This window comes from Solanum verrucosum, unplaced genomic scaffold (genome assembly GCF_900185275.1).
Source record: "Solanum verrucosum unplaced genomic scaffold, falcon-dt-bn FXZP01000133.1, whole genome shotgun sequence".
In the NCBI taxonomy this organism is placed as follows: Eukaryota; Viridiplantae; Streptophyta; class Magnoliopsida; order Solanales; family Solanaceae; genus Solanum; species Solanum verrucosum.
The window spans coordinates 536,264-547,011 of NW_026020355.1; the positions used below are offsets into that span (position 1 = coordinate 536,264).

Here is a 10,748-nt window from a genome sequence, read left to right on the forward strand (position 1 = left end):
TCAAAATTAATGTTCTATTGCTCTGAATTTCAACTTCCATGATGCTATAAGAGAATCACAATTTTCTCCATTAATAGAATGTTGTGGAATCCTAAGAAGGAAAACTGAGGAAGAAGAAGATTTGGTAAAGGAGAATTGAGAAGAAGAATTGGGGAAGGAGAATTTGGGGTATTAATTGTTAAGGGATATTTATCTGTAATTATTTTGTTTTTAGGGGGTTGGAAGAAAATTTGGGGAAGAAGGAGAACTGGGAAATATGAGAATTTGGGGTATTAATTATAAAGGAATATTTGTCTGTAATTTATTTGTTTTTATGGGGCATAGACTTAGTTCCCCCTCAGAAGAAAGTCAAATCTTTCTTTATTCCAAAAGAATCCGAAAATAAACTCAAATAAGGTGAGGACATGAATACACCAAATCAATCAATACATAATAAAATGAGACTTCTCGTCATTACATAATAAAGAATTTAGCAATGCCGTACAATAAAATTTAAGTGACAATCAAAACAAACATTATATTATACATCCAAACAAGCTGGAAAGGAAAGGCTATGCAGCGAGAGTGAATATAAGTAGCAAGAGCCAATAACTGTAGTAAATCGAATCAACACAACAAATAAATCAGTAACAAATGTTCTCTCCTTCGATACATCACTAAGCAAATATTATGCCTTGCCTATACTTGAAGGCTTAGCATCAGCCAATATCAGATCATATGTATTCTATTGATCACGCTAACATCCTTCGGTATCAATAACAAAGTTGGTACATTAGTACGCTCGAGCAATCAAAAAGGAGCAACAAGCAATTAGCATATGGTGCAGAGGAGGATCAATCAAAGTATGTGAGCACAAAACCCGGGCTGAAGCAATGAAGAGCATCCCTGTCTGTCACAATGCAGTTATCAATTGTCAATCTGGTCCAATTATGAAAAGGCGGCAGAATCATTGAGATGAATGTACAAGCACAAAATTGTTATTGCTGATCTTCAATCTTTAGAGAGACTAATTCACTGTCTTGCTGTTGGCCTCTTGACTTTGAGCTCTTTGGAAGCCATCTTTGAGACCATTCAGGTAACCTGGAAAATGACACAGATTGAAACATAAACTTAACACCAAGGTGATTGAGTAATAAGAAGTTAGAAACTACTGTGCATTTTCGTCACTTCAGAGAAATGTATTAAAGGCCATACAGTAGGGATAATTTATTCTTTCGAAAATAGCTTCCTAGTGATGCCCTTTCTTTTTTAGTTTGTCCCAAAAAGAATGGTACTTTTTTTAAGCATAGAAACAATTTAAACTTCTCATTATATAATAACATGACTTATAGTCACACGGATATCAATGACTTGTTTTAGACATGTTTCAAAAATGTTTTATTAAGAGTTACATAATTAATGTATTTGTACATTCAGCTTTCAATTCACTGTACCTTACTTAGCTGAGAGTTGGGATAAGTCACAGTTAGTTACAATTAGATGTCATCTCAGCTAGTTAGTTTTCGATATTAGTTGGATTAGTTGGTTACTAATTCTCTGTATATGTTCTTTGATTACAGCAATAGGTTTTGAGATTCCCATTCTATCGTTCTCCCTCAGATTGCTCTCTTCTTCTTTCTCCATTTCAGATTGAGAATAGTAGAATCTCCACTGTAGTTCAGTTGATCTATTCATTCTGTTTGTGAGTTTTACATTTTTCTCTCTTTCTTAAACTCCTACCCAGTCAAAGTGCATCACATAAATTGGGACGGATGGAGTAATGATCATGCAACAAGGACAACTTAACCAACTCTATTAAAATATTGAACAAAGGCCCCTTGACATTAGGAGCAAAGACAAGCAATTTTAAGTTTTTAACAAAGATACAATCTCTTGAAACCAAATGACTACTGATGAAACAAACAAGCACACTGGCATTGGCACTACCCAAGATAAAGAAAAGAAAGGAAAAAGATGGAACCAAACATATGTTACATGTCCCCCCCTCTCTTTTCTAGGGCTATGGGCAAATAGGGTTAGAACACTTGCTGTTGCAAAAATTTTGAGTCAAAATTAATAGAGACTTACAGATCCAATCTCTCGTAAATTGCTCTACGGACTGAGCTGTTAAGGCCGTATGCTATTGAGTTGAAGAGACCCTAAACAAAGCATAGAAGATTTGTCAAGAAAGAACATTGTCAATATTTTTAGAGTGTCAGAGTTGTTAAAAGGCGAGTAGATCAAAACTAAGCATCAACATAAAGTCAGAGATAAGTTCCCATCAACTGAGAATCCCACCAATTCATGGATACAGACACTTAAACTAAACTAATCAACTTTTTTGTTGGTTAAACAAATTAATCAGTTCAGCATATCACCAACTAGTTGAAGTAAACACTTGGCGGCATCGCTCTTGACATTCTGTAGATAAGCTTGGTGGAAACAGAGGATCCAAGTCATTCTATCCAGACAGGTTTTGATTGTTAACACTAGTTACCAACAGGTCTATACCTGCTTGCAATCTATATGGTAATAACGGAATAAAATACTCATCAAAGAGTGCAAGTTCCCACCACACACCTTCCCCAACCACATCAAAGAGAAGAGAAAAGAGAGAATTCATCTACAGATAATAGGATTTACCATGAGCTGTGCCATTCCAACATCAAGAACAGAAAGCCAAAAGATCTTATGACCTGGTTCAATAACGTCATGTATACGGTTGATTGTACCGAAAAACCATGATCCAATAAGAATAAGGGGATAGTAACCCCAACGATTTAGTGCCTGCGAGATGGCCAACAGCATAACAGTTGATATAAAGAGGCAAATAGCAAGAAAAGAAAATGAGATGGTGTCCAAACTCCACCCGAAGCCATTCATTTTCTACCCCATACTCTTATAAGTTATTATTCTGATTTACTTTGAGATAGGAGAGGAAGCTCTGCATACCTTCATGTCTGACCGCGGATCTGGTTGGTATGACCTCTCTGACATGCCCACTGCCATCTGGAATATTAGAAGCACCAGCGTACTTGAAATGTCACAAATTATTTTCCAGAACCCAAATCTTCATGAACCAATAAAGGAATGCGTAAATAATTAAGGATAAAGGTAATGACCACATACACGAGTTGCATTGTTTAGCATCCGTATCACTTGAAAATAGGTGACACCGTTAAAAAGAATGGCACCCCAAAGAGGTGCATAAAACGTTATGAAGTGTACCACCTGCAGTGATGAACATAGGAAAGATTAAATTTGATAGAAGTTATGTCAGACTAAAGCAGAATATATCCCAAACAACTCGAATGCAAACATCAATCTAGACCTGATGGTAGGCTAGAAAAAGGGCTTTTGGCTACATGTCATGTCTTCATTGTTACACTTAAATTGTGTTGAGCTACACTATTAGTATTTTAAGTTTTATTGTGTAGGACTTGATTCTGAGCTAAGAAGCAATTTCAAAGCTAAATCAGACTCTTAGGAGCTTCGAAGTTTGAGTATAAGTCCAAAAAATCTAACTGCCTTCAAGTTTGGGGTTGAAGGACCAAGTATGCATATGAAAAGTTGAAGAAAAAAAAGAGAAGCTGAAAATCTAGCCTACCGTGATGCACCAGTCGCATCGCAACAGGTATTTTGATGGCAGAAGTCTATTTGCACAAGGCTCTAGAAATCCCTCTTGCCGCGTCGCATGGGGTACCGCAGATCGCGACGCATCAGTTCATTTTCTACCCATGTTTTTGCATTTCGATTAGTTACCGTTGTGATTCTTGTGCTTTGATTATCGCATTAGTTCGTTGTTATTACTGTTCTTTTTTGTATGTTATGTAATGTTTCTGTGAGAAATATAAGAAAAGAATATTATTGAATTGTTGTTGTGTCTACATTATTACATTGAAACCCTATTTATAGACCCTAGAATACAATCCTTAACCAAGTAGGATACTATTTAGTATTCCTATTTCTATTTCTATTCCTATTCCTATTCTAATAGGATTGTATAAACCTATTCCTATTCTTATAGGATTGTATAAACCTATTTCTATTCTAATAGGATTGTATAAACCTATTCATATTCTAACACTCCCCCTCAAGCTAGTGCATACAATTCATGTACCTAGCTTGTTACAAATGTAATTAACACGAGGACCGATGAGGGGCTTGGTAAGACATCTGCGAGTTGATCACTCGACTTCACAAAATTGACAATAAATTTCAATGTGCTTGATCTTCTCATGAAATACTGAATTTGATGCATAATGCCGATAAAACACAGAGTGATAAAATTACAATGTTGGAACTTCCCAAACCAAGCTTGCAAAGACTGTTTCAGACCATAGAGTGACTTACGTAATCAGCATACAAGGCTACTAAACTCCCCCTGAGCAACAACATTAGGTGGTTGCTCCATATAGACTTCTTCACAATGCAGCGAACATTGTAAGTGCTCAAAATCTAGTATAAAGTACATGGTTCATGTTGGAATCAATAGACAGTCGATATTAAACAAGTCACCGAAAAAACTGGCCAGAACATGCTCATATGCCGGAGTATTAGATTTGATGGCTAAAAGTAGTCACAATCTAAGAAATAAAATTATATGGGTAGGGTCAGAATGATGTTACAACCCAACTAGAAAATAAAAATAATATAGGATAGTTCGAATTGATGGAACAACCCTATTGAAAAAGAGAAATAATATGGGTAGGGTTGGAATGATGGCACAACCCTACGCAAATCAGATTTGAGGAGTCACCGGAAAGACGAATGGAACTATGCAAATCAAATCTGAGAAGTCACTGAAAAGACACATGATGCTATGCAACTCAGATATGAGAAAATAGTTCGGAAAAATCCACGGTACTACACAAATTAAATATGAAAAGTAGTCCGGAGAGATGCACGGTGCTACGCAAATTAGATATGCAAAAAAAAGGTAGTCACCGGAAGGATGTCACGGTGCTACACAAATTATATATGAAAAAGTAGTCACTGGAATGATGGCACAGTGCTACACAAAAAAGTAGACACCAAAATGATGACACGGTGCTACAAAAATTAAGTATGAAAAAGTAGTCACCGGAATGATGGCACGGTGCTACACAAATTAGATATAAGAAAGTAGTCACCGGAATGATGGCATGGTGCTACACAAATTAGATGTGAGAAAATAGTCACCAGATAGATACACGGTGACCCAACTTTTGCTAACATAATCATTGGCCAGACGGGCAGCATATATGGGTGCCACCCGCCGGCAGCGGAAGCTCTTTAATTCTCTACCAAGTTTGTAGAGGCTCTGATACCATGTGAGAAATATAGGAAAAGAATATTATTGAATTGTTGTTGTGTCTACATTATTACATTGAGACCCTATTTATAGACCCTAGAATACAATCCTTAACCAAGTAGGATACTATTTAGTATTCCTATTTCTATTTCTATTCCTATTCCTATTCTAATAGGATTGTATAAACTTATTCCTATTCTTATAGGATTGTATAAACCTATTTCTATTCTAATAGGATTGTATAAACCTATTCATATTCTAACAGTTTCCCAGAGCGCTTTTCATTGTTTTTACTGCTTTCATTTTCGTTTCTACCCTCCTCATAAACCACTTATGAGATAACACTGCGTATGTTGTTGTTTTTCCACTTCGCCTCATAAAGGGTATTTTGGTCCAGGGTTGGCCGCCAGTACACGGTATAAAAACATCAAAAACACAATTTAAAATGGTCTTTCGGACTGACGGGGGATTGAGAGAGCGGCTAAGTCTAGGAAGCACAATGATTCGTTTCTTTTTTCATCAACAATTGATTATTCACAAGTTTGCGTTGAAAGTTGGTTGTAATATTTTCTCGTTTTCATGCCTTTAAGATAATATCTTTCTTTTCATCTATGAAGTAGTTTTCCCTTGGGGTTTAACCATACACGTTGTTTTGAATGTTATCTGTGGATTGGACTCTTGTTTAATTGCTTGAATTCGTTAATGGAGTTTTGAATCTGATCACGGAATATTCATGCCTTTTAAGAGAATATCTTTCTTTTCATCTATAGAGTAGTTTCCCTTAGGATTTTAATATACCTGGTATTTTGAATGTTATTTGTGGATTGGACTCTTGTTTAATTGCTTGAATTCGTTAATGAAGTTTTGAATCGAATTATGAAGTTATTCATTATTTATTTAATCGAAAGAGGAATATTTTAGTAAATATCTATGCATTATATTGATGGGCCCTTCCCGGACCGTGTGCATAGCGAGAGCTTTAGTGCACCGTACTGCCCCTTTTTTTTTTTTTCTACGTAATCAAAAGAGCCTCTTAAATTGTTGATTGAACCAACATAGGAAAAAATTCATGAGAGGTTTTCCTTGAGGCTAAAATCACTAGTGTTTTCTTGCATATGTTCACAGGCTTTCCATTAATTTAACCCACAAGGATTAAGTTCATACAAAAGAAGAATCTTAGCTACAAGAATAATCTAATCAACCGTTGAATACATGAGAATCAATAAAACCTTAGAAATGAATCTTGAACAAAGTTAGATCCCAAATAACTATCTTGCACATGTCTTGTTAATTGCCCTTACTTTTCTCATTGACAGTTAATTGCTATTGCTCAACTCTCAACATTTCCATGATCAATTTTTACAATTCTAGACAGTTACTTGTGGTTTAGAACCATCTCAGTCTAAAGAATTAATGCTCCTGATAGTGTTAAGCCAATTGAATATTGTTTGAACCAACCCCTAGGGATACGATAATTTTTATACTATTTTTGACACATTACGAACTTCATTTTATAGTGTGTTTCAAGCTTGTCAGGACCATTTTACCAAAATCATAATAGTCTCTTCTCCTTTTCTCCTTCAAAGGAAAAGAACTAAAATAAGAGATAAAATGTAAGAACTCCTTCGCCAATCAACAACCAATTACACTGTGCATTCATTTGACACATCGACTTTATTCATGAAAATGAAAGAACTCCTATATCCATATACTTCAGTATTTCAAAACTTTCACAATTTTTTGGAGAATGTAACAGTAGAACACTATCACCATTTTTGAAGTTATTCAAACTACATAGATGACAAACAACAGAAATTACCATGAAAAATTACATAGTAAAAGAGCTTGAAACTATGATCATTAAATACTTGCCTTTCCTGTGTGTCCTGTTTGTGCCCAACACCAAGTGCCCAGCCGACTTAGATGTTCATGATTATTGGCAATTGATCTTATAACTGTCATTACTCCTGAAGTTCCTGCAAGAAGCATCCACATATAAACAGAATGAAGAAAGAAAAAAACCTTCAAGAAGCTGCCAACCAAAACAAATGCATTCAGAAAGAGAGAAAGGAACCACAGTAACCAACTATAGAATCCAATTTGTTTTCTCTAATAAAAAGATACCCCAAACATATAAATGAAACATTGGCTCCAAATCTTCAACATCCGTCTTATGTCTAACAACTGTTCGGTGAAGAGTAAAGGCAATTGTTGTTGTCCACAAAAAAGACGCTAGGCAGAAGAAATGTGTTGTATATCCCTGAGCATAACAGAAGAACCCTTTGGAAGGATCCCTACATGACCAAAAAAAGAACTCACAGTTAATAAATGCTACGGAACCATTTAAAAAGAAAATTCACTGGAAGCCTGCAACAAATGCTTGTAGATGGGAGTGACCATACCCAATTATGCTGAAGAAACTGCAGCACATGTCCTGCGCTCAAAATGACGTACTTATTACTATTATCTTAAAGCCGAAGCAAATGAATTAGAAGAAGGCAGGAAATGTGAGGAACTTAATCCATAGAAAGATAAAACATTATAGCAAAGCCTATGTATGAAAGATTACAAGCCATAATATAAAAAGGAAGCATCTTAGCAATCAATGTTCTTGATAGGCACATACCATTATGATTACCACCTATGCAATTATACTAGATGTATTTTTCTTCCTATTCTTCTATTCTATTGATTGAGTACTTCCCATTAGTCATTTGGTTTGAGTAAGCACCACAACAATCTCCTTTCAAATAATTAACAAAGAAGGAACAAATAAACTTAAAGCGGAGTAAATTTAGCAAACTCCAATCAGGTATCTTACCCAATAAAATGCTCAGAGATATACTACTCTATCCAAGGATATGAGATAATTGATTGATTAATCTTAAGCTGTTGAAGTAACAAATTTGAAACATAGAGTCAACTTCTTTTCCATTAAAGCTACTAGCACACAAATTCAAGTTCTAGATCATGCCGAAGCTACATCCATTTGATCCAAAAATCAAAACTGAGATCAGATTGAATCATATCACTGTGGGAGAGAACACGAGAATCTAGCAAGGTGCAGTCAAAATCACAATAACAAATCCTAATAACCAATATGCATACCAACTTTTTTCTTGTTCTTTCATCTTCTTTTAACTTTTCAAAGTATGTATTTATCTTTTTCTTCTTTTTTAAGTTATAACTAATTTTCGCATTACTTGCCAAATAAAAAGATCCCTAGGTATCAAAGCTTTGAGAAGCCCTAGCAGATGGAACAACTGCTTGTTTAGAGTTATAATCTTAGTAAAAGATAGAGTGAACATCATTTCCATCAGAGCTACTAGCACTAGTTCAACTTCTCATCCTATAGTAGCAAGTCAGCAACATACATTTGATCCAATGATAGAATTACCCACTGTGGGACGACAGACTGTGAGAAATGTGTATCAATCAGACAACCCACAATCCACATGGATATCAACTTCTTCCATATTCTTTCTTCTCTCTTAAGTTTTCTTCTTCTTTTCTTTTTATATACCTCCAAATACATTTTTTTCATCTTCCATGAAGATTTTCCATATTTTGCATCATTAGATACAGGATAAATTTACTCGCTTAATTGAAAATGCAATAAGTATTTTGAATATATACATGTTTACATTGTTCGTTTTTAGAACTCAGTATTTCCTTCCCAAACATCCTAGCTCAGTGATCTACATACATTTTCTGGCCAAAAAACGTAAACCAAGTTTCTCAAAATATACCTACATTTTGAGCAAGAGCTAATGAACATATATAAAACAAAACCCTAATAAGTAGTGAAAAAGTGAAAGTAATTTTACTCACAGATAAAGCGAGGTAGAAGACAAGTTTGAAGGAGAACTTGCGAAGCTCTTTGAAAAGCAAATAACAGAGTACTATAAATCCTGAACCGACGAATGAGAGACTTGATGCTCCGCTGTTCACTGCCGTGAGTACTTGTCGTTCTGCCACCGTCAAATTCCCCATCACTGCTTTTACAGTTGCCATTCTTCAAGCTTCTGATTACACTTAAAAATCGCAAATATCCGTCCAGATTTCTTCTGTTGATCGATAAAAGCTTGGGATCGAAGGAAGCAAAAATGGTGAAGTTTACTGCTGGCAAGCAATATGAAATCCAGGGGATTTACCTGGAATATATTAGGAGTTATATATAAACTATATGCTTTGCTAAACAAGCGTCGCTTTGGCCGAGTGGTTAAGGCGTGTGCCTGCTAAGTACATGGGGTTTCCCCGCGAGAGTTCGAATCTCTCAGGCGACGTTTTTACTTTCTTCTTAAGAAAGATTTCTTTTATATATCATCATTTATTTCAATTTAAATCAACTTTGTACTATGTTAATGAGAGGATTACATTAAGGAGTAGTATACAACTTATGTTCAATTTCGATTATCTATCAAATTAAGGTTCGATCAATAATAATACTTTTTTTTAAGAATAGTTTTTTGATAGTGTACTATACCCTTATTATGAACTTTTGCTTATTTGCTAAGATTGTATTAAAAATGGGGTAGTTTTGATAGATTTTATTTGTGCAACACCTTACAAATTCAATGCTAAAGGTCTGAACCTTTCGTCATAAGCGTATCATCTTGAACCCGGTGATGTCCTACTTGTTCATCTGTGTTAAGGTCTATTTTCAAGTATAGTAAGTGTATCAAATATGATTTAGGGTCATAAGGAACTTCTAATGGATATGGTTTAGGGTCATGAGTTTTTAGCATGAGTTCATGCAATGATCAACTTCAAACGACCATATCTCTCAGAATATGAAGAGTTAGTTGTCTCATTACCTATCAAATTAAAGGTTTATGAGACTTATTTTCAACGCCACGAATCGTTTGTTAATCTGAATCCAGAGTAAAACGTTATGATCAATTTTCCCGCGATATTCAGATTTTAGGATCTGAGTTTTACGAATCGAACCTACCGATCGTGAAAGCATCTATGGGCCTTAGATTATGCTCATAAAATTAAATCAAAGACTTAAAATTTTCACCTGAGTTCCACGAACCATTCCACGGGTCTTAGAATGCACATATACCATATATCACCATATATCATGCATATATCATTTTTTCATATTTCATAAAAAAAAAACGTTATTTTAAGTTTCTTTTTCTCATTTTTAACTCCTTCATCAACCTCAACAACTTTCAAGAGCTATGTTCAATCCTACTAAGTCTTGGTAAGTATTCTTCATGATTTTATAACATAAATCCTAAAATTTCTACAAGATTCAAACATCAAATCCTCTTCTTATCTCTAGTGCTAACAAGAACTCAATTCTAGGGTTCAAACTTGATTTTTGAGCAATTTCATCAAGAGTTCTTCCTTTCAAATCAAGATAAGCATACTCCATATTTTTAAAGTGATTTTAACATGTGATTATGTATCCTAAGCAAGAATCTACCATCAAAACCTAGGAGTTTCACGATAACTCATCTCAAGG

At 35.0% G+C, this 10,748-nt stretch overlaps 1 protein-coding gene and 1 non-coding gene across 2 annotated transcripts; one reads left to right on the forward strand and one right to left on the reverse strand.

Moving 5' to 3' along the window:
• Positions 1 to 499: 499 nt before the first annotated feature.
• On the reverse strand, positions 500 to 9,347 carry LOC125837672 (G-protein coupled receptor 1). The gene is made up of 9 exons (XM_049516756.1): positions 9,104 to 9,347; positions 7,675 to 7,706; positions 7,397 to 7,566; positions 7,145 to 7,248; positions 3,109 to 3,210; positions 2,932 to 2,988; positions 2,623 to 2,766; positions 2,068 to 2,138; positions 500 to 1,080 (listed from the first exon to the last, which is right to left on the reverse strand). Exons 1-9 carry the CDS (start codon positions 9,284 to 9,286, stop codon positions 978 to 980), a joined length of 966 nt encoding a protein of 321 aa, XP_049372713.1. The 5' UTR covers positions 9,287 to 9,347; the 3' UTR covers positions 500 to 977.
• Positions 9,348 to 9,476: 129 nt separating this feature from the next.
• Positions 9,477 to 9,558, forward strand: TRNAS-GCU (transfer RNA serine (anticodon GCU)). Its single transcript has one exon. It is a non-coding gene; the product is annotated as a tRNA-Ser (tRNA).
• The last annotated feature ends 1,190 nt before the right edge of the window (positions 9,559 to 10,748 follow it).

What these genes read in the sequence shown, in the direction of transcription:
- LOC125837672 (XM_049516756.1), bottom strand. Translation starts at nt 9,286, where the DNA reads ATGGCAACTGTAAAAGCAGTGATGGGGAATTTGACGGTGGCAGAACGA. An exon ending in AGTTTCTTCAGCATAATTGG is followed by an intron (nt 7,567 to 7,674) that starts GTATGGTCACTC and finishes TTGGTCATGTAG; the next exon opens with GGATCCTTCCAAAGGGTTCT. An exon ending in AAACAGGACACACAGGAAAG is followed by an intron (nt 3,211 to 7,144) that starts GCAAGTATTTAA and finishes TCATCACTGCAG; the next exon opens with GTGGTACACTTCATAACGTT.